Source organism: Siniperca chuatsi, linkage group LG18 (assembly GCF_020085105.1).
Source record: "Siniperca chuatsi isolate FFG_IHB_CAS linkage group LG18, ASM2008510v1, whole genome shotgun sequence".
Taxonomy (NCBI): Eukaryota; Metazoa; Chordata; class Actinopteri; order Centrarchiformes; family Sinipercidae; genus Siniperca; species Siniperca chuatsi.
Window position 1 is genome coordinate 9006951 of NC_058059.1, and position 23882 is coordinate 9030832.

Consider the following 23882-nt stretch of genomic DNA (forward strand, 5'->3'; position numbering starts at 1 on the left):
AAAATAGGAAAAAACAAAGACATGCACTGAACAACATTGCTCCACATCAACAGGCAACAGGCATGTGATGCCACAGAAGACTGAATCTGGATATATTGATTGTTAATGTTTGAGGAAAGAAAAGGCAGAAGTTTCCAGTGTTGCCAGTGTTGTATCTTTCCATACAAGTCTAAAGCATTGGGTCTGTGTGGTTAGGTTCTGTTTTTAGGATTAGGCTCTGTTATCTTAGTTTTAGAGTAAATGAGAAATCCTGCTGGTATTCGTGAGATAAGGAGATTGTGAGATTTAAAAGATGGCAGACTGCTATGATGTAGACTACAGGATTAAAAAAAAAACAGTGTTTGAAACACCAGTTTTACCTTTAATGTGTCACTTTTGGAGATCTACTATGTGTCTCATGTTCCAATGAAAAAAAAATCATGAATTAAAGTTGGATTTGCAGGCCTCTTTTATAAATAATATATCATCAATAATATACTGCTATTTGGTATTCACCCTTACATGACCCACCATTGTGGCTGCATTTGTAACTGTGATGAAGTTATTTTTCCATGAGAATTTCACAGTCTTGCATGATCCCTGCAGAAGAAGCTAGCCATCTCTGATTCAGACGCCAGGTGGCGGTAATGCGCCGTTATGGCGGATGATAACTGCTTAGCCTCAAGAAGGAGAGGAAGAACCGTTTCTGATGACAGTCAACATGGCGTTCAGTTTCGGCGGCGCAACGAGTAACCCAGCGGCAAGTAAGGACATTTTAATTTAATTTGGTACTATTTTAATGAGGCTGGAAATATGCTACTTGTATATTGTCAGATTAACGTTATTGTGGTGTGTCTACATTAACAATAAATATAAATGGTCAACTGATAGCGCACACCAAGCTTCTGATACGTTAGCAGTCATGACGGTGGGAACATCTACCGGCTAACGATAAACTTATTGTGAAATGCTTTCTATATCTGTGGCATGGAGCTAGATGTTTAGCCAGATAGCTATGTTATTACTCGTCAAAGTTAAAGTAGGCTTCAATGAAACAGCTCTCACTTGCCAGTTAACGAGTTAAATGAGCACTAATTTGCCAGTAGCAGGTTAGTGCTCATCTATGTAAGCTAACGCTCCTTCTTGACAAAAATTTGCTTACAGCTTGTGAAATCCATTGTAGCTGTAATGTTACTGTCACGACACCCAACACTCATAGCACTCTCTATGTTCTTGTGAAGACACGTCCGGGTTTTCATTCGGTTCATTTGGTCCCAAAACTACAGCATCAACAGCATTTGGCTTTGGCCCCGCAGCCACCACCACCACCGCCTCATCCGGATTCGGCAGTAAGTCCAGAGTGCTGATCCTCACTGAAGGGGGCACCTTCCTCACTCATGACCCGCAGTAAATAAAAATAAAATAAACGGAAACACACATTTATTTTAGATTTATTGTCCCAGAGTGAGATTTGTTTTCACAGCCAGTGCAACACAGCAACATACAGATATAGACAATACATCAAATCTTCATGTATACATTTATGCCCCTTCCAGTATCCCAGCTCCCAACAGTGTCAGAGGCAGTTTGTTCATATCCAAACTCCTGTTGAAGCGACCAGATAGCAATATTGTTGTAGATATTAGGATTATAATAGATAGATAGATAGATAGATTGATGGGTGATAAATTAAAGGAAAACCCAACATGAAGCGTGCTCCTTGCCATATCAGTTAATCTCACTGTGATCAAGATATGTTTTGCAAGAGAGATCTGAGCACAACAGATAGAAAGAAAAACAAACAGCCAGACATAACAAAAGGATATGTAGCATCAGAGACAGCCACAGACATCACTAAATAGATTTTGAGATGAAAGTTTATATTAAATCATTTGGTCTTATGGTGATGGTGGTGGAGAGCATTGTCTTACACATTGGTCCAAAATCTTCCATAGATGTGAAACTGGGTTGAGATCTGGTGACTGAAAAGGCTGTAGCATTTTATTCACATCATTTTCATACTCACCAAACCATTCAGTAAGCCCTGGTGCACGGAAACATCTGCATTTGTGTACATATGTTTCTTCACTCTTTGTACTCTCCACTCTGTATGTGTTAGCTTTCTAAAATCTTTGTGTTGTGTCCCTTGTGTTTTTGATCATCTGTGCAAACTGAATAGATTATGTTATTGGCTCTATGGGCTCCACAAGGTGTGAATGAGAACATGATCTGTTCTTGTCTGATACTTGAATATGCTCTTGGCCATTATTGGTTTGATATTAGTGTTTTGTTTTCTCACTAAGAAAAAAGTAAAGTTATGTTGACTATTTTGAGGTATCCTTGTTGTATCCAAATCTAATTGTGTGCCAGTTTAACTGACTGCCTATTTTGTGTCTACTCTTTCTTCGTAGCTCTTACAGCCCCTGGTTTTGGGGCAGCCACCACCACTGCTGCTGCACCAGCCACAGGATTTAGTTTTGGCTCCACCAACACTGGTAAGATTACAAATGTTATGTACAAAGCATGTAGCTTTGTATTGTTTTTAGTCCTGTCTCTTTTAAGGTACATGAAGACTGATTTTACAGTTAATGAGCCCATACTAGGCCTGACTTTCTGTCATTTAACTCCTCCATCTCATTCTCTCTTTCTCGCTGCCTGCCTCCGCTGGCTGCAGGATTTGGGGGGCTGGGAGCTGGAAACACCACGGCTGGTGGGTTTAGTTTTGGGGGGTTTGGTTTAAATGCCAACCCAGCAGCAGTCAGCTTTAATGTGGGGTGCTTTGGTACAGCAACCACCACTGGCACTGTTTTCAATTTTGGTAATAGCCTGGCTAGCACAGGTAGATGCCCTTTGTGATTGATTAATCAGTACAGTCTGTGTCTTTAAACACACATTTTCATCCATTTTCACATCTATGTGGTGCAGTGTTTTTTCATCTCACATGTTGCTTTGTCTCATAAAATGTCATGGATTATTGTTTCCATTTGCATGAGGAGACAAAATGTTGAATTATGCACTCATCTCATTTGATTCCTGTAGAAGGCCTGTACATCACCTTCACCTTCTTTGTAAGACAGAAGAACAATGCTAGATGGAAATAAAATTAAGTTTTCCTTTTATTAATCTTAAAAGCTCAATCATGATTTTTCTCTTCTACTATATGTCAAATAGTCAGTGATTTCATTCTTTTTTCTTTCCTCCATCTATTTATCTCTCATTTCCTTTTGTGTCACCTCCTTTATCTCATTTGTCATGATTTGCTTTGTTTCTCAGGCACATTTGGTGGTTTTGGGACGACTACAACAACTGCCGCTGCACCAGGGTCCACTTTTAGCTTTGCTGCTCCCGCCAACAGCGCAGGTCAGCAGTATAGCTGCATTCATCCTTAACAAAAAATATGATCTTTCCCTTCTTCTCTTCTTTTTGTTTCCATTTATGTTTATGTGCAAGACATAAAATATGCATGCACACATCATTTTGTTTTTAAAAAGACGGCTTCCAGCAGTTTTGCCCATTATGATACAAATAACCAATCTGAATTAAAAAAACAATTTCATCAGTTGGCCATATCACAAAACAAATCACTGACTCTTCTGTGATGGAAGTGCTTTTTTAGGAATGTGTAAAGATGATCACTCTTCTGTGGCTGCCTTCACGGCTCAGTCCAGAGCAAGAAATCCTGTTGCTCTGAGTCCTGTTGTGTGTTTCATTGTGATTGTTGACATGTTTAAAGTGTAGAGGTACAGCTGTTTGTTGCATTAAAAAAGAAACTTGAGTTGAGTCCTACAGGAAGCATAATGTCGAACAAGGTTTACAATTTAGTATAATGTTTAAGATGAAAATTAAAAATGTAAAAAAAAAAGGGTAGACTGTTGAAACAGATTTTGGTTGATGTTTTCTAAACCATACTCCTAAAACTGTGCTGTTGCATACTGCTGCACACTCAGCTTTGTGTTAAAATGCCAACAAATAGCTGAAATAGCTGCCACAAGATGTCTCACTCACTCTACATTATACATACGTTCTTTCCGTCACTCCTGCAGTGATTCCCTCTGCAAAGCTGGCAGCATATTTCCCAAACACTGTAGACTTAACTGGCATTCAGTAGCATTAATGTAGTAGATATTTTCTCACTGTGTTGGCACATTCTTGTGTTTTAGGAGGCCTGTTTGGTAACACACAGAACAAAGGGTTTGGGTTCTCCTCTGGGCTTGGCACTGGGACTGCTACTGGGACAACAGGATTTGGAACTGGATTAGGAACAACTGGCCTGGGTGGGTTTGGAGGCTTTAATATCCAGCCAACTCAGCAGCAGCAAGGTGAGAGCCTGTATTTCCAAATAATAGTTTTAGGGTTTCCTGGTGAAGATGAGAAAATTATGACCCAAACAAGGCAGCCATGGCAGAACATTAAAGCTGATGTCCGTAATTTGTTTTTAAATTAGTAAATGGCACCTGTGTGATCATCTTAAAACACACAAATGAGCACATTTACCATGGTTGGAGAAACATTAATCAGCCTGTCAGGGATGATAGTGCCAGTAATTAATTTTTGAAACACAACCTACATACTGGAAACAATGCATTTCACACCATGTTTGTATTTTCCCATTTCAAAAGCTAGCATAAGTCCAGCGGTATCATAGTTTCTGAGTTTGTCATTTTGCACGCACACACAACCTTCTCTAACCACTCTACCAACTGTGTTGTACACCTCTTATCACTGCAGAGGGCGACAACAAGCAGAAAGTTACAGATTTCTGCCTTAACATCATCATCAATCCTACATCCATGTGCAGCCAAAGCAGAAATATAAGTGTGCATTATTTATTTAATCAGGCAGTCTCATTGAGATAAAGACATCTTTTCCAAGTGAGACCTGAGAACAAGAAACATTCACAAGAACACAACCAGTAAACAGAAACAACACAACCACACAAACAAGGAATTAGTAAAAACATTTACAAAAATTGTAGAAAACATCAGATAGTAAAGCTTTAAAATCTCCAAGGGGATTGTAAGAATTTAGTTTGAGGGCAGTTTGCAGTTCATTCCATTTAAAAGGTGTATAGTACCTGAAACCAGTTCTGCCAGCATTTGTGCGTACATGAGGGATATTTAATGTTAGGTAGTTACTGGATCCTGTGCTGTAGTTACTAGTTTTAAATTAGAGAAGAGATGTGGGGTAGTTTGGAAGATTCAACAGTAGAGATTTATAGATGAATAACATGAAACGGCTATTTCTTCTCGACTGTAAGGAAGTCCTACCATGTGATACATAGAACAATGTTGAGTACAAAATTTGTCATTTGTGATAAAGCATAATGCATTGTGATATACAATTAGAGCATAAAAAGTTAAAAAAATTGGTAGTGATGTTCCTCATATTATAAAATGACAATCATTTAAATCCATAGTTTCCCCCTATGAACATAGACTTAAAGGTGTTTCATAAAATGTAAAGAATATGACAATCTGACCTATCATTTGACCTCTCCTTCCCCTTACCAGGAGGCTTGTTCGGTCAGCAGCAACCGGGTCAGGCTCAGCCCACCCAGCTTTACCAGCAGGTCACTGCTCTGTCAGCTCCCACCTTGTTAGGAGATGAGCGTGACTCCATCTTAGCCAAATGGAACCAACTGCAAGCTTACTGGGGCACTGGGAAGGGCTACTACAGCAACAACAACCCACCTGTTGACTTTACCCAGGAGAACCCATTCTGCAGGTTCAAGGTAATGGCAGATAGTTCAGTAGAGTAGTTGGAAGTTTTGTGAAGTTTATTTGGATTTTAATGGTAGTTCTCCGTGTCTTTTGTTTACTAGGCGGTGGGCTATAGCTGCGTCCCAGTGAGTAAGGATGAGGATGGTTTAGTGGTCTTGGTTCTCAATAAAAAGGAAGCCGATGTGCGAGCTCAGCAGCAGCATCTGGTGGAGTCCCTGCACAAGGTCCTGGGAAGCAACCAGACACTCACTGTCAATGTAGATGGCGTCAAAGCCCTACCCAGTGACCAGTAAGTTGCTATAAAATGTCATACCGCATCACTTCTACAAATATGGTTTCCTAATGTCTTTCAAAAGAGATTTTAGCTGTCAGAAATTGTAATAGACAAATTCATCATAAACAAATGTGGGGTATTATTAATGTGTCTTCTGTCTCTCAGGACAGAGGTGGTCATTTACCTGGTGGAGCGTTCTCCCAATGGCACCTCCAAGCGGATCCCCGCCACCACACTCTTCGGTTATCTGGAGCAGGCCAACATCAAGGTCCAGCTCACGCAGATTGGTGTGGTCATGTCTGTCACACGCACAGAGCTGTCTCCAGCACAACTTAAGCAGCTACTGCAAAATGCACCTGCAGGTAAATGCATGCATGCATGTTTGTGTCATCCTCTCGCTTTATTCAACAAATCGTTGGTTTGTAATTTAACTGTCTAGAATTGCAACTGAGGATGTTGTCCCTTCTTACTAGGAGTGGACCCCATCATTTGGGAGCAGGCTAAGGTGGACAACCCTGACCCAGAGAAGTAAGTTAGTTAAGAACATCTCTTCAAGACTTTTCATAAAGAGTGGTATATGAATAATGTAGGGAGGGTGAGAACAATAACAAAGACTAGATTATCCTTGAGATCCTCCAGTCGCTGCATATTGATTTTTCCCCAACTTTGTAGCATTTCACCTTAGTGAGTAACACCACCTACTGTACCAATGAATACATCATCTTATATTTTCTATTAAATACCTATTTCCCATGGCACATCTACAGTTAAAGGGAAATTATGGTATTTTTCAACTCTGGTTTTATTCTCATAATTGTGGCAAATATGACTATGGGTCATGCTAATTTTGCAATCACCATTTTCATTGTAAAGATTTGGGTAACACAATTATGTGTGTCCTGAAAGTTTCCAAATAAATTTAACTTTTTCAGAAATGGTTTCTCTGAGTCCAACAGAAAATAAAAACAGAAATTAGCTGTTGTTGCTAACTGCATAGGGATCTACTTCTGGGAAAAAGTTAGCATGGCACAGAGTCATATTGGCCACAGCTATGAGAATAGGACCAAGATTGGAAAATACCAGATTTTTTTATTTAAATTTAGTATCAATGTGCCATTTTTTTACCTGTATGTAAGAAGTTTTAAAAAATGTATATGTTAAGTTTTTCCACAAAACAAAATACAACTATACATTTATAGAAGTTAGGATAAGATCTTATGTGATCCATAAAATTGTTTTTGTTTTATTTAATATTTTAAGTGGAATATTAAAGTTAAGTGTAACACCCTTTATTTTCTCTACTTTAGAAGTTTTACCACATTCTTTCAATGAAAGAATAAGTATGGCTCTGATGGTTTCCTGACCAGTGCCCATTATGCCACAGCTTTTACTGGCTGTTTGCTGTTTACAAAAAGTCAATAAACTACAGCTTAACTTTCTGTAGTAAGGCATATTGCCATCAAAGATTTTTTTGAAATGTTTTTCTCCAGATTAATCCCAGTGCCCATGGTGGGTTTTAAGGAGCTGCTTCGGAGGCTGCAGATCCAGGAGCAGATGACCAAACAGCACCAGACCAGAGTGGATGTAAGCGAAAACAATGTCTGTTACTGCTAGTCTTAGTTTGCTAAATGTTGGGGGGGGGGACTCACTGGACATGGGCACAGAGGAATTTTGGTACAGATTTTGTGGTGTCAAGGGCAGAGTACACAGATGTTCAATTCATGCTAGCTGCCAACAGATTGTTTACAGTTGAAATTACAATTACAAATACAGCTGCAAGTGGCAGTGTCAGGATTTAGAGGCGTTTTAAAATATTTTTGGTTTGTATAGCTTTGAGTAAATTAGGTGGACTAACAAGCTAACTCCCCTCTCACGATGCACAGACACAGGAAAAATGCATGTAAGACTTACTTTTAAAACACACACACTTCTAAATTGTGTAAATCTATTGTTCTATCTTAGTATGTTGATGAAAAACATAAAAGATTTCTAAGGTAAGGTAACAGGGCAGAGATTGTTTTCACCTTAATAGGACTAAAAGAAACATTTGAAATGAGTGGAGAAATACTAAACGATGTTGAACAAATGTTAACAATTTCCTCCCTCCTGTTTTCACTCACACACACATATATGGGCTTGCAGATTATCTCAAATGACATCAGTGAACTGCAGAAGAACCAGGCGACCACCGTGGCCAAGATTGCCCAGTACAAGAGGAAGCTGATGGATCTCTCTCACAGGGTGTTGCAGGTAGCTGCCTCATCTTTCTAACTTTGTTCAGTGAAAATGTGCTGTAGGTTTCTAGCTCTCCTTTTCCAAAAACAGTGAAAAGACCTGTGTTGTTTACCATCTGTACATGTCATGGAGTTTGAATGAATGCCCTGACACCATCTGTGCTGCTTTATCATGTCTGCTCCAGTATTTCTTGCCATATTTTACACTCCTCCATCCCTATTTTCCTGCCAGGTGCTGATCAAACAGGAGATTCAGAGGAAAAGTGGTTATGCTATCCAAGTAGATGAGGAGCACCTCAGGGTGCAGCTGGACACCATTCAGTCTGAACTCAATGCTCCCACACAGTTCAAGGTAAGTGTGTCTAAACTGTAGCAGTTTAGACACACAGTACACACTGACTGCTCATTTTGTCATTCACTGAGCTTCTTGACTTGAAATCAGGGCGAAATGGCTTGACTGCATGTTTAAAATTGTATGTTATCATATTTATAGGTTTTAATTACCAAGGACTTTTTAATTTAGTGTATTGTTTCTGTAAGACCAGTTGGTAGTTTACTAATAAGTTATTCAGTTATTTGTTTGTATACAAATGAAAGTTACTTTCATTGTTACTCACCAAAATGCATTGTGTGTATCCTTGAGGTCTAACAAAAGTGATGAATGCATTTCCTTCCTCATAAAACTTTTTTTTAAAGTTTGAAACCTGCATTGTTTACAACCATGTTTGCTAGCAAGTGGCCTTCTTTCCTGCCTTTTGCTTGCACATTGCTGCGTATCTTGGCGCATTACTGCCACCTGTATATCGGTGAAATAGTGTGACACCATTGGCAGGAATGTGTATCGCGTCACCCACGAGACTAACAAAACTGGGACCCACTAATAGAAAGACGGCTTCACAGCGCTATTAGAATTCAAAAACACCATTCAATGGGTTCTGATTGTATTTGTGAATAAACACAAGTTGTGTTTTTGGCTGCTGTTAGAGATCAAACCACTACTTGAGACAAAGTCTTTAATGGATATTTTACAGAATTTGTTGTCTTTTCTTCCAGGGTCGATTGAATGAATTAATGTCCCAAATCCGGATGCAGAATCACTTTGGAGCTGTGAGATCAGAAGAGCGCTACAGTGTTGATGCAGACCTACTCAGAGAAATCAAACAAGTGAGTCAGCACATTTACACAATGCATTTTAACATCTGTGCCCTGTAATTGTAGTTTAGTCGTAGTCGTAGTCACATTTTGTTTTGGCATTAACTGAAATTAATCTTCCTCATTTCTCACTTTCAGCACTTAAAACAACAGCAGGACGGTTTAAGTCATTTGATCAGCGTCATCAAAGATGACTTGGAAGACATCAAACTCATAGAGCACGGGCTGAGTGACAGCGGACACATGAGAGGAGGCATCCTGAGCTGAGTCTACCCTACCAACACACACATACATATGCTCTGACTCTTTACATATATATCAGTCCTCTAAAAAGTGGCATGCCTGTCACCCAGAAAAGTCAACACATCCTTTTTGTTATGGTATTGAATTAATCTTGAAGCAATCTTTTGCCTTTAGGTTTGATCATAGGAGGGTATCTGAATTTTGAGTAATTACACTCTTTATCATCATTTTGGCAGGTTTATTAGGACTCTGTCCCACTATCTGTACCAACAAAACAATGACTGATTAATCTGTGCTTTCTGGACTGATATAGAGAGCTTAATTGAAAGACTCAACATTGTCTATTAATAGCTGGATTCCCTTATGTTAAATCAGATTATGGATATGAGTCTATGAATGTGACTGACATGTAAACAAGTCGTGGGATTGAGTGTGTGTTGTGATTGAATACATTGTAAATACATCTTTGTATTTCTTTTTTTATGCTATTGTTACAACATTAATAAATTTCATTTAAATTGAAAACATGTTCTTCACTCAATCCCTTTCCATGCATATATATTGTATAAAGGAAGCTTTTTTCAGTGTTTGCTCTGTGTATTTCTGTCTGAACAGTGCCATTTTCTTGCCTGTCCATCTGTATCCTGTTTTTTGATCTGAAGAGGTTATATACAGTTGCACTGTTGTGGTACTGATATGGGACATCTCACGTCCCCTGTGTTTACCTTCACACAAGCCCTTTTCAACATCTCATCAAAGTAGGGCTTGAGTTGATAGGATTCATGACCTGGATTCACATCCGCATAAGGATGAAAGACTGATTGGCAGTTGAACTTATTAAGCAGCTTTCAGGCAGATTATATCCCCTCGTGCAGTAGAGTCACCCACATCCCAAGGGTCTGAATCACACACTGTTTTTCAGAGCACAAGTAGAACTAACTACACCTACTTCCACCTGTGTGGAAGTAGTGACTGATGACTGTAGTCACTAGTTTTGCAGAACAAGTTGGTACATGCAAAACATAGGGAGATAAAACGATGCATTAATGATGCAAATACTTGATGTAGACCACAAAATGAAAAATATCAACAATAATGGATTAATACCTAATAACTGATACCGCTGTACCTGACAAAGAGCCAATTTAGGCTCAAAACTTTTCTAATGTAATGAAATATAAACATTTTAAAAGCAGCATTCTACAGTGTTGCGGGCATTTGAGAAGCAGAAATCACAGTAATTGATTAAATGCTGAAAAGGAGCATTCTTCAGAATTAGTTGCTTTTGCTTTTGACACTGCTTCTCATGGCTGATGTTTTTAACACTCGTACATACATTTTGGTGCAGGATTTTTAGCTTATACAGACTGTTGGAGTGCAAAATATTTAGATTTTTACTCGTTAGGTAGTGCTGCATTGTCATTGATCAAATTCAGTCAAACGCCATGATTTCTAGAATTGAATTCAAAGAGAAACCCTGTGGACCCCATATTTACAAGTTTATTAGAAGGTCCAGGTCCGCAGTCCTGTCTTTACTACTCCATAGAGTAAATCTCTGACTTTTTGTGTCAGTAAAACACACTCCTTTTAAAAGAGTACATCACGGATTTATCATTGCACTCCTATAACATTGTCAGACTCATGGTGGACAGTTACAGATCAAAATCAATGCCGCAGAACCAGAGATATCGTCTTTTACTATTCCACTCATTCTTCCTTAGCAAAACCTGCCGCCCTACATTGCCCACAATGCAACTCGACCAGCGACAGTTCTGTCGGAGATTCGGGTGTGTAGCGGCTCATGTAGCCTCGTGCCTCACGCAGAGATGAGCGAGCTACAGAGGTCTGGTAAGCTCACTTCTTTCTAACTCCACACCCCCAGATTATTTTCGTTTTCTAACCTGTAGTCTTCAACACCAGCAGACGCTGACTCTGTGACATCACTTGAGTCAGTTTATCAGACCTCACGCAGCTCCCTCTGGAGTCACAAAAGGCTTTGTACAACTTTTTTCACATTTGCTTTTGTACTCTGTAAGACCTGTACACAGACATTGATGTGTAAGTCGGTGGGGTTCCTTTGATTCCTAACTTCTTTGGGCCAAACATTGTCAACGTTGCACTCAACATGAAAGGCGAAGACAACATCACATGTGTTTGATGTTTTTTATGCATAACTAAACAGGTGATCATTAAGTTACGCACAAATCCTTAAAATACATCAACTTCTTAAATAAACTCAAATAAAAAAGGTAAAAAAGAGCCAAAAATCTAAGAGGTAGAAAACATCTAGTTTGCATGTGGATAAACAGTAATGCACACAATCAACCCACACATAGGTCAAATGGATGAGACACTACTAAACATTTGGATTTCCACAGACATGTATCCAGGTGAACAAGTCTATCCAAGACAGTTCTTGGTGTTCTCTATGCAGCAGGTACAGCTACAGCTCCTGGTTCAGGCTCAGGTATGTGCAGAGAGGTCCACCAGCCGGAAAGCCTCCATGAACTCATTGATATCGATGCTCCCGTCCTTGTTGAAGTCGATACTCTGTGCCAGGTCTGCGATGGCCTCGTCACTGATCTTTGTGTTAAGATGAGAGCTCAGGAGCTTCCAGGTCTGATGAAATTCCTCGAAAGAGATCAGACCTAGACGGAAACACAGGAGGAGAATGTAGTTGTACACTTCCCAAATTTGTAGCATGCGTTTTGTTGATTCATTTTCAGTTGAAAGGTGTTTTAATGAAGAATACGTTGAGAGTATGTCAAACATTTAATGAAAGATCTTAGTAACAGCCTTTAACAAGTAGAGGTATTATAGTCCCACTTTTGTTGTAGAGATTTGGGAAAAGCAAACATAAAACAACACATACCGAAACAAGCAGTGCAAGTCTCCTAAAGCTTTCCTAATAAACTTCAGTTTTCTTTTAGTTTACCATGTTCACCATCTTAGTTTAACATGTTCAGTGGTTCATGCATTGAGTAGATGTAGAGATATTTCACTGGATAAAGTGAAAACTTTGGTGATGCTAGATGAAAAGTCAGGGGATTACCCAAGTCAGTAGAGTTGATCCTCTGGGGACCATGAATGTCTGTACAAAATTTCATTGCAACTGATCTTATATTTGTTGAGATATTTCAGTCTGGACCAAAGTGCTGGACCGGCTGACCAATAGACCAACATCCATAAAGCCATGCCACCAGCATGGCTAAAAAGGAGAGAAAGACCTGGAGCTAGTGTCTGGGATCCAGGCTAAGCTGCTTACTGACCTGAGTGATCTGTGTCTATGATTCTGAAGATGGTTTCCAGGTTGGAGTGATTTTTGTACATAGTCTCCAGGATACTGTTATCTGAGATCTGAAATGGAAGAGACAAATCGATCAGGATTTTGTGAGAAAGAAAGAACGAAACACATACAAACAAAACACACGCTGACATTAGTTGTATAAGGCTGACCTCTAGTTTGGGCTCAGTGATGGACAGCTCCCTTATCCACTGCTGGTAGTCCACCATGCCATACTGGGTGCTGCTGACAAGCTGAGGGCGAAGCACCCTCCAGGGCAGACCCAGATTCAGTACCCTCTCTGTGGCGCTGGCCCAGTGCCTTAGAGAGATCATCCCTGAGACAGACAGACAGAAATATACAGGGGAGTTATTATTAATGGATTCTGTTTTTGAACACTATTTACATTCTGATGCACTGCCACTAGATGGTGGTGATCTACATCTTCTGTGCATAACTGAGTATTATGTCATGCCATTGCTGCTCAGCGTGTAGTTTTTTTGTGAAGTACCTGTGTTGTTAGGATCAAACTCCTGGAAGGCACTGATGAGATCTGACTTGTGCACAAACAGTTGTTCCCTTAGAGCTCGCAGAGCTGATCTCTCTGTCCACCCGACACTGACAAAAAACAGGGAGAGAAAAAACATTTTTCCTTCTTGGAATCACTTGAAAATAAACTGGAAAGGCTCTGTGTGTGCCCACCTGTAGCTACTATGTTAATACAATCACACTGTGTTATCAGAAATCTTTTTTGTCATCATTCTTCACACTAAGCTTTTTTTAACCTATTTTGTCCTGTAAGTCACTCAACTAAAGTGTTTAAATGTTCTTGGGACATAAATGTGATTATTTTTTAAATTGTTTTCTGTTATCTTACATTTTGTGCAGCATCATATATGTACCTTTGTCTCAGGGTGAGCTCTCTGCATGTCCTGCTGGCCTGATACTGAATGAAGTGGGGCACCAGATCAGGGCCCATTCTGATGTAGGCTCCTCTGTTGCTGCCCACCTCATAGTAGTTAGACGCTGAAAATATGGTCAGCACCTAGATGCAACAGAAGACGGTTAGTAAGTTTGCTAAGATTCACTGTATGTGACCCATTCATTACTGATGGCTGTCAGACTAAATGCTGAAATGAGAGGATTTGTCACAATGGCTACTTCTGTTTAGTAATTTTGCACATTTTTGCTCTTTTTTTTCAGTCATTTCAGATACTGCCATTCCCCACCTGCCCTGTAGTTGCCACCAATCCCAGCCACCTGATCCCATTCCCTCATTATGTCCTCTGCATATATACTGACCTTCTCTCGTCAGTCATTTGCCAGATCGTCTAATGTACTACCCAGTCTTAGCATTCCAGCCTTTATTCCTGACCACACCTTGCTCCCGGTTTCGCCTGCCTGCCTGCCCCTTACCTGCTTAGTTTGCCCTCGCTGACTGATTACACTGCTTTGAAGTCCAAGTAAATAATTGATTGCTTTCAACTGCTCTGCCTCTGAATCCTGCCTGTGAGTCCACACCTCTGTGTTCGGAACCGTTATAGGATTCACGTTCTTACTATCATCAGATTACAATGTACTTGTTTCCATAATCAGTATTCCACCTTAAACTCTTCCTTGTGTATCTTTGTGCTTACCCTGCGGTTGTGGCAGAACTCATAGCCTTCCTGTTTGCACTCATGGGAGCGGATGAGGAGCTGGAGGTTGTGTCTTCCCAGCACTTCCTCAGTGACATCTGGCCCCCAGTAGCAGCCTCCGCCTCGCACCTCATTGGGAATGCAGCCATTTTGGGGCATTGGGTCACTCCACAACATGTCCACTATCTGGGTGGCCGAATCAATCACAGTGAAACATCTGTACTGTTAATTAACCCACCAAACGACTGTAAGTAACAAAGTCAGAAAATATTAAAATATGTGCTTTATGGAGCGTGTCTATACTCAATGTTGAACATCTGCCAAAATGATATCAACCACTGAGATTCAATATCCTTCCTGTCACTTACTTGTTTCCACTCATGCTCATCTGTCTCTGTTTCTCCAGACTCCGAGTCTGAGTCAGAGTCAGACTTCTTCAGTTCACCGTAGGACTGGTCAAACCCAGCCAGTTTGCGCCTCTTTTTCAGCTCCTCCTCCACTGACCAGTTGAGTTGACTGCTCATGGGCACGTTGTGGAGCGAACGGCGTGGCAAGCCGTGCCTGTGAGCCGGGGCTGAGCTGTGGTAAGTCAGAGAACACACTCGACGCCGGCCTTCCACTGGTCCAAGAGCTTCCTTTGTGTTCCTGTTGTTCATTGTCTTACTGCCATTAACTGTGTGATGCGTCAGCTTGGGAGGCCTGAGAGCCGACACATACTGCGCACATTCAAAAATACACAGATTAAATACACTTAATATCATAGTCATGCTAATATTTCTGGATTCCCCAAATACACTAATTTTATTCATGCCGAAGACCTTGCTTACTTTGTGTCTGTCCACTCTGGCTATCGTGTTGAGGTCTGTCATGTCAGAGATCCCACCATGCACAATCAGCACCTTGTGATCAATCACTGTTGCCAGAGGCAGCCAGCTGAAAATCTTCTGGAGAAGCTTTAGAATCTTCTTGCCATGCATCTGCAGACCAAGTAATGCTTTCAGTGACACAGTGATACAGTTAGAGGAATTCTTATTATTATTAATATTGGCACTTTTTAGCCATGCTAGCAGCAGTCGGTCCACCATTTTGGTCCAGACTGAAATATCTCAACAACTATTGGATGGATTGCCAGTAAACTTTGAACAGATATTCATGGTCCCCGGAGGATAAACCCTACTTAGCAAATGTTAGCATGCTAAACTAAAATGGTGAACATTAAACCTGCTTACCATCAGCATGTTAGCATTGTCATTATGAGCATGTTAGCATTCTAACATTTGCATTTAGCCTCACAGGGCCGCTAGCATGACTGTAGACTCTTAGTCTGGTTCTTATTGTCAACAAATCCCATGAAAAGACCAAAACCAACAATGTCTTTGTCCCTCTTTCAGTACTTTCCAACTTGCCAAATCGGTCTATGACCTAAGCCCGTTTGTTCTTCCTGAAGACGTAAATCTATAAACACATCACAAAGATATAGTTTCATTTTTATTCTATGGATTTCCTAAGATGGCTGGGAACTGTAGTTTTTAGCTAACGTTACCTAAACAGGAGTAAAGAGTGTATTCAGTATTTTCAACTGTGAATTAATACAGATTTGGTAATCTTGTGAGTATTTATGCCAGCAGGACTGTGTATGTTGGACTGACTTAAACTACAGTGGCTGTGTTCAGCATCATGAAGGAACATGTCAACCCGTGCATCAGCGTGGCTCATTTATGTGTTTTTAATAGTTTTGGGAAAACAATAGTGGGCTATGGCACAGAGGAAAAAGCTGTATCAGGCTTTGGCTACACAGACAATACTTGTTATTAAGATCAATTTATTGTTGGTTTTGTTGATTTGTTGACAATACGAATATAGAGAATATCCTTTAACCCACACTCATTTGTCCCAGTTAATTAACATGTACCAGCATCATAACTGCCTTGCTGGGATTCAGACCTGGTTTATCAAAGTGCTGCTGGCAGACAAACAGTTCATAGTAAAAAGTGTATAATTTTTTCAGGCCTCAAGGGGTGGCCATAGTCACCCACATCATGCGAAATGAAAAGGTTACAATTTGAAGGTTACTTTTACACATGCAGACTTGAATGAGGTGAAAATAGAAGTGCATGTGGTTTGTACTGAACTCAACTATTTCCATTTGATTCCACTTTATACTTCTAATTCACATTTCAGAGGGAAATAGTGTACTTTTTACTACGTAGAAAAGGTTTCAGTCGTAGTCATCTGGACACTGTTTTCAGAGTCAAGACGTTTCGGCTCCCATCCGGAAGTCATTCTCAATTGTGAAAAAATGGGACGGGAACTAGAAATTTAAGCTACTCTGTATTACATAAGCACTGCCCTCAGGAATCTGCCTGAGTATCTGTTAATAGCTAGTTTCACCTGAAACTGACCTAATAGTTTCCAAGATAGCCCAGTAATCAGTAAAACTAGGCCATCTTCTAAAAACAGTGTCCAGATGACTACGACTGAAACCTTTTCTACGATAGAACACGAATGCGAATGAGGGACTACACCGTCCTACTTTTTACTACATTATGTTTTTTGACAGCTGTAGTTACGAGTAACTTTGCAGGTTATGATTTTAGACATATGATGAGCTTTTAAAATATGATACATTGCTATATGTTAAACAACTCAATGTAATATGTAACAGTATAACACTCACAGGAGCCATTTGCATAATTTGTACTTTTACTTTTGATACCTTAAGTACATTTTGCTGATAATACTAATGTACTTTTCCTAAGTGAGATTTTGACTTGTAAAGGAGTATTTTTTTTTATTGTGGTACTGCTACTTTTTCTTAAGTAAAGAATCTAAATACTGAGTACTTCCACTACTGAGGTTAAGTTTGGCTGAGAGCAATATAGTATTGAGGTTAAAGCAAAATGCACAAGACCTACCCTATATTTTCCCAAAACTTCTTTAGTGAAACCATATCTGGAAAAAAACACACAATCAATAACCAGATTAGTATATATATATAATCAGAACAATAATTGCATAAAGCCATATATGAGCATACTGTGACTAACTTTACAGGCAGAACAAGCTACTAAATAGGGGTTTGAGAAGAGGAAAGTGGTGTGGAGACTAGCTTACCTCAGGTTAACAATGTGGTCCTCATGGTTCCCTCTGTTCAGATGGACATCATTGGGATAGACCAGCAGGAACCCAAACAGGATGAGCAGGATCTCTAAGGAGTTTTTGCCACGATCCACAAAGTCTCCATTGAAGACATACGGTTTCTCAGAGGACGGCAAACCATTCTGGAAAGATTAAGTTAAAGGTGATAATTAAAATGAACGTCCCTGTCTGACTATATGATGATTTGCATATCAGAATCAGAATTCTGAATACCTTATAGAATATCAACAGCAGATCTTCAAGGTGTCCATGTAAATCTCCTGGGACGATAAATAATGCATTAGTATGTGACAGTGTGAGTGCACGTTGAATGTTTCAAGGGCAATAAAAAAGAATGTACAAGAAAATATCAAGCAAAAATGTGTCCAGGAAAGCCCTGCCGTTGTGTACCACATATGGTAATCTCCTTAGTATGACAGACGGAGACTTGATTGATATTTGGAAGAATTCTTAGAAGTCTCCAAGTCTCTCCAAGAAGCTGCAGAACATATCGAGCATGGAGCTGCTACTGGGAAAAAAACAAGTTTGAATGAATTGAGTATTTAAGGAAAAAGACAATCATTAGATACTTGTCTGCTTTGAGTATCTGCTACGAGTGTGCTTTATGTGCATGTGTACCTACTTGTTTGTGCTTGAAGGCCTCCACCAGCTTCGACACCCCACAAAAGGTCACAGGGAAGGTCAGATGGGGGCCGGTATAGCTGTCGGGTACCTCAATGCTCTTATAGCAAAAATATCTCTCCCATTCTATGTCACGGCAGATTTCATTCTTACGAAAGATGTGAGATATTAGGTTTCCTGCATAAAAGGCAGAGGGGGAAAGAAAGGGATGTGGATCAGTGCGGTAAGGGAAAGCCACATGACGTTTCTCAGCAGAGAGATTAGCTCACTGTCAGTAATCTAATCAAACCTACAAGTCAGTGAATTAAACAGTAGTTGAGAGTCAGTCTTACTTTCACTGCTGGCTGGGGTGAAGTGGTCCATCAAGAAACCAAAGAAATTATAGAGCTGCAGGAAGGAAAAAGAAAATTTTAAAATTAAGGTTAATTTGCAAAAGATTAATGAACAAGACTAAGAGTCTACAACTATGCTAGCGGCTCTGTTAGGTTGTACTTAGGCACAGCAATGCTTTGAGCTAAATGCTAACGTCAGTCATAAACCAAAGTATCTGACAAACTGAAATTGTGACCCAATGATGGTGCTAGATGAAAAGTTATTACAATTCATGCTCTGGGGACCATGAAAGTCTCAAGACAATCCATCTTGTAGTGATTGAGATTTTTCAATAAAATCCAAAAATGTCAACCTCATGGTGGTGCTAGAGGAAAAGTCATGAGGACCACCAAAGTTGTTAAGATTTATCCTATAGAGACCATGAATATCTTAACCAAATTTAATGGCAATCTATCCAATAGTTGTCAAGATATTTCAATCTGAACCACAAATGTCAACCTTATGGTGGCTAGAAGAAAAGTCACAAGATCACCAAAGTCAGCAGGATTCATTCTCCAGGGACCACGAATATGTGTTCAAAATTTAATGGCAATACATCCAATAGTTGTTGAGATATTTCGGTCTGGACCAAAGTGGTGGACTGACCGACAGATTGACATCCAACATGCTCCTAGCATGGCTAAGAAAAATGCTAGTTGTGTCACTGTGGAGAGGGCACATTTGAGATTAATTGAAATCATTGCAAACCTTTTCCCTAAAGTGATCAAAACTGTATGACCTCACCTTGATCTGGTCTTGCTCTCCTGCATATTCAATAGACTGAAAGATGTTCCACGTGCACCTGCGTCTCATCTCCAGCCGGGCAACATACTGACGGTACCAGCGCTGGATTAACAGAGCCGCTCTGATTGCTGATGATTGGGAGAGAGAAAGGAAGTACTTGGTCATAACTGTGCTGAGGTAATCTTCCTCTTCCACTGCCAATACATTCATTCATAATGTCAAATCTAGACTTACCAGTGGCAGCTTTACAGAGTGCATAAAAATTAAGTAGAGATTGCAAAAGTTATTAAACACTGCTAATGGAGATTTTTGTAGATAGTTTTGAATACATACTATAAAGTGTAAAGACGTGATGAAACAAAACACATATTTACCTGGAACTGAGATGCACACTAAAAATGACAAATGGCACTAACGTTAAATAATTGCTATAAAAAAAGAGCATGTCTTTGAAAACTTGAAAGCTCAACTATTGACTAGAATGATTTTGATAAAGGCCACACCTCTGTCACATTTCTTCTGCTGTTGTTCTGATTTTCCCATGCCACATCCCATTGCTGTTTTCACTATCAAAGACAAAGATACTTTCATGTATGAGTCTGAGGTGTCTGAGCTTGTGTTTTATAACATGGGAATAATGCAATGATAGATTTTTATATACAGTATAAGACATTTTTCTATCATTTTATCTATTTTTATATTAGAAAAATGCTGGACATATACATTTTTGGCAATAAATCATAAACAGCATTCACAACAACATATACAAATCTAAATAATTTGGAGAAATAATTCTTATTATTTATACTTACATGATTTTTTACAACATTATTGCAAAAGTATGGATATAATAAGCATTTTATTTAATGTCTAAAGGGCCAATTAAAAGTTACCAAACCTATTGTAAAACAGAACAATCCACAGCCAAATAAAACCAAAGTACCAGATTAGCCAAAAGGAACCTTACCTGCCCACGTTACCTTTTTTTCATTACCTCCCCTCACTTCTTTAGCAGCTTTTAAAGAAACATTGTCATTTTCTTCTACAAATTTGCCAGCAACACTCTTATAATTGAAGTAAATACAAAATGAAGTATGCAGTATCACTTAGACTTTTCCATTTCCCAGGCACAGGTCCCAGTGGCTGTAATGTTGTAATTAGATATCCCCTCTCTGCAGCTACACACTCTCAGCAATCACAAACACACACTAGCTACAGGCTTGTGATTAGCAGAGCCAAGGGTCTTGGACAGGCCCCGTGATCACCTAAACAAAACAAGGCGCAAGTGGATTAGGATTAAACCTTACTACGGCTGGCATCTACGCTGAATAAACGGATGAAGGCTCTGATAAAGGGCAGCAACTGTTTTGAAAGGAGGTTATGTTGGCCTCGGCTCAAGACCTGTGTCATCGTTGTGCCTCATATGACAACTATTAACGTCACTATTATTTCTCCATTAACAGTTAATTGACCTCTGGATTTTTCTGGACCCATCTATTCTCAATAAATATATTTCTAAATTAATTTTCAAGTTAAGTAATAGAGAATATTATGAGCAGAAATTGTTTATTTGAATCCTCCATTCTAAACATAGCAGAGGCTCAGTTCAGTTGTCCTATTGTAGTCCTGCTTGACCTTGATACTCAGTTTGATGCCACCTTTTCTACTGTTATGTTTGACTTTTTGAACAAATCACAGAAACCGCTATGCACAGGTTAATGTCATGTGTGAAATAGTCAGGTCTCAACAGATTGTGCACATAATTATGGAAACATCACAAAAACTTCTACTGCATGAATATGAAACAGTATTTTTTTGGAAGATTGGGGTCTTCTGATCACCTCACCGCCCCACCCACATATTGCTTGTTGCCTCAGAGCATAAATGTGCCATATGTCTATAAAAACCAAGTCCGGTGTTGTATCGAACTCTGTTTCCCCATCGAGATCTTTTCCCCCCTAGTCCCACCCCCATCCAAATGGCTAAAGAAGCACGCATTCACAAAAAGCTCACCTCTGAGATGCTGTGCTTGTACCACCGCGGTGCTTTGGAGAGTGCTAAGGCTCAAAACTAACTTTTTTAGCAAGTTTTATCTGTAGAATGTTGGGCCAATGCCCCCTGACTTTTGATGGATGAACACACATGGACACATTTATTTATTTTGCTGCAGCAAGTTACACTATCGATAAATGAAAGTATAAAATAAAAAAATATATATAAATAGATAAACTAAATGTATGAATAAATAAATTAATATACAAATGAATAAATAAATACAAATGTGTAAATATATAAATATGAATAAATGAATAAATAAATACATACACAAATTAATTTAACATATATATATATATAGTTACATTGAAGTTTGATTCACTTGATTAGGAGAACTAATAAGCTTATCCAATGAAAATGATATTCAAAGTTGTTTTCTTTGTCACTTTTCAGTTTGAGTTTGAATGAGACTACCTTCTACTATACTTGCTATGGTCACTGGATTAGGTTTTAATTTTATTTGAGAACTAAGATCATCCAATGAAAAGAAAAGTTATGGAGTTGATTATGTTAAAATCAGGGTGAAGGACTTTATATATGTATATATATATATATCAATCTGCCCTCCACTCACTCAAATCATAGGGTAGCAGCAAACTTAGAAATGCTGCTTTACTACCTCCCAATTTCCCTGCTTCAAATTGTTCTTTATAATAGAGTAAAATAGAATAGAATACTACTTTATTAATCCCCATGGGTAAAAGAATCTTCTGCATTTAACCCATCCAAACACCCCAAACACAAACACACAGCCATAAGCTGGAGAGGCCTGATGGCACAATGACAGGAGCTTGCATCAGATCTTGACTCTGGCAGCCCTCTGATTGCCAGCTGTCATTTTGCCAGATTTTTGTGCCATCTGGCCAGGGATTCAAAGCAGCAACCTCCAGACTACTAGTCTCCTTCTCTAACCTCTGGGCTACCTCCCGCCCAAGTTGCCCAGCAATTATTTATACCAGCCCACCCTAATATAGCAGGTTAAAACTGGCCCTGATAAAAACACCAAGAAAAAAGAAAAAGTATTACAACTTTCAGTAAGATTCAGTAAAAGTAGACTACTTAAAAACAAGATTAAAAATGTCTTTAGATGTTTGTTAAAGGAGTGTACAGAAGTTGCATGTCTATTGCAGTATATTATAGTAACAAAAGGCCATACTTCTTTTATATTCGATCATTCTACTGGACTTGACTGCTGCCTTTGATACCATCGATCATGCCATTTTACTTGATAGGTTACATCATTCTGGTACAGCTCTAAACTGGTTTAATTCTTATTTGATATTTTAATGTTTGTATCAATAATCATGTGTCCTCCTCAGCTCCCCTGCTGTGTGGAGTCCCTCAGGTGTCGGTCCTTGGACCAATCCTCTTCTCATTGTACATGCTTCCTCTGGGTCATTTGTTCAGCCGCTTTCTTCAGCCGTCTTATCACTGTTATGCCAATGATACACAGATTTATTTCTCTACCAAACCCAATAATGTGAATCAACTGTCCTCCCTCCATGATTGCTTAGCCGCCACCAAAGTTTGGATGTCTCATAATTTCCTCCACCTAAACTCTGACAAAACAGAAGTTCTTTTAATTGGACCCGATAACTTTGCCACTGCAGTTGATCAGTTTATTGGACCATTTCACTCTATTATCAAATCTACCGCTAAGAATCTTGGAGTCATCTTTGACCAGTATATGACTTTTGACCATCATGTTACCAAGCTCTTCCAGACCTGTTTTCTTCAGCTAAGAAATATTGCTAAAATCATTTATCTTGTCTTCTACGGATCTGAAACTATTAGTTCACACTTTCATTTTCTCCCGTCTAGATTATTGTAATTCCCTCTACACGTGCCTCAGTCAAGCTGCTCTAAACTGTTTACGGTTGGTCCAAAACGCAGCTGCCAGGCTGCCAACTAGAACTAGCCTTCGGTTCCACATTACCCCTGTTCATGCATCCCTTCAGTGGCTTCCTGTAAAATTCAGAATAAACGACAAGATTTTGTTGATTACATATAAGACTCTGTATGACCTTGTCCCCAGTTACATTTCTGATCTCCTTGTTCCTCATTCCACTTCTCGACCACTCAGATCTCGAATCTCTGCCTTTTATCCATCCCCCGCTCCTACCTCAAAACAAAAGGTGATCGAGCCTTCACTGTTTTAGCCCCAACCCTCTGGAATCATATTCCACAAACAGATTATATCAGATTTGCTGAATCTTTAGACTGCTTTAAGCGGCTTCTAAAAACCCACCTCCATAGGCAAGCCTTTTTATAGATCTCCATCCCTGTCTTACAATATATTTTGGTTTGTTTCAGTTTGGTTTTGTGCTGTGTTTTTGTATTGTAATTTATCTTTATTTATCTATTCATTTACATTTTCCGTGTGTGTATGTGTGAAGCACTTTGTAACTG

General features: G+C 39.4%; 2 protein-coding genes and 1 long non-coding RNA gene across 12 annotated transcripts; 2 read left to right on the forward strand and 1 right to left on the reverse strand.

Annotated features, from left to right (window-relative positions):
* The first annotated feature begins 594 nt into the window (after nt 1-594).
* On the forward strand, nt 595-10191 carry nup54 (nucleoporin 54). Of its 10 annotated transcripts, none has more exons than XM_044174674.1 (15): nt 595-743; nt 1221-1328; nt 2391-2474; nt 2654-2818; nt 3253-3339; nt 4140-4298; nt 5490-5710; nt 5801-5988; nt 6139-6335; nt 6447-6501; nt 7464-7557; nt 8116-8223; nt 8440-8559; nt 9261-9371; nt 9498-10191. In XM_044174674.1, exons 1-15 carry the CDS (start codon nt 689-691, stop codon nt 9624-9626), a joined length of 1881 nt encoding a protein of 626 aa, XP_044030609.1. In that variant the 5' UTR covers nt 595-688; the 3' UTR covers nt 9627-10191. The 10 variants fall into 10 exon arrangements, with proteins under 10 accessions (XP_044030609.1, XP_044030612.1, XP_044030613.1 ...); XM_044174677.1 differs by having other exon boundaries at nt 2654-2689; XM_044174675.1 differs by having other exon boundaries at nt 657-743; nt 1266-1328.
* A 1275-nt stretch (nt 10192-11466) lies between these two features.
* LOC122865803 (serine/threonine-protein phosphatase with EF-hands 2-like) lies at nt 11467-21636 on the reverse strand. Its single transcript, XM_044174673.1, has 18 exons — nt 19922-21636; nt 19793-19810; nt 19653-19661; nt 19419-19546; nt 18635-18689; nt 18304-18479; nt 18072-18186; nt 17895-17941; nt 17637-17803; nt 17438-17474; nt 15350-15499; nt 14891-15238; nt 14523-14708; nt 13788-13930; nt 13397-13503; nt 13059-13222; nt 12872-12959; nt 11467-12250 (listed from the first exon to the last, which is right to left on the reverse strand). Exons 1-18 carry the CDS (start codon nt 20007-20009, stop codon nt 12066-12068), a joined length of 2211 nt encoding a protein of 736 aa, XP_044030608.1. The 5' UTR covers nt 20010-21636; the 3' UTR covers nt 11467-12065.
* Nucleotides 13960-23882, forward strand: LOC122865809. Its single transcript, XR_006375546.1, has 6 exons — nt 13960-14394; nt 14539-14769; nt 14929-15106; nt 17678-17823; nt 19454-19595; nt 22793-23882. It is a non-coding gene; the product is annotated as an uncharacterized LOC122865809 (long non-coding RNA).

Bases quoted from the DNA above. Each gene is read 5' to 3' on its own strand.
- nup54 (XM_044174674.1), top strand. From the start codon at position 689: ATGACAGTCAACATGGCGTTCAGTTTCGGCGGCGCAACGAGTAACCCA. The intron at 3,340-4,139 runs GTCAGCAGTATA...CTTGTGTTTTAG, and splicing joins TGCTCCCGCCAACAGCGCAG to GAGGCCTGTTTGGTAACACA. The intron at 5,711-5,800 runs GTAATGGCAGAT...TTTGTTTACTAG, and splicing joins ACCCATTCTGCAGGTTCAAG to GCGGTGGGCTATAGCTGCGT.
- LOC122865803 (XM_044174673.1), bottom strand. From the start codon at position 20,009: ATGAAAGTATCTTTGTCTTTGATAGTGAAAACAGCAATGGGATGTGGC. The intron at 18,690-19,418 runs GTGAGGTCATAC...TCCTTCCTGCAG, and splicing joins GAGAGCAAGACCAGATCAAG to CTCTATAATTTCTTTGGTTT. The intron at 13,223-13,396 runs GTACTTCACAAA...TGTCTGTCTCAG, and splicing joins GTTTGATCCTAACAACACAG to GGATGATCTCTCTAAGGCAC.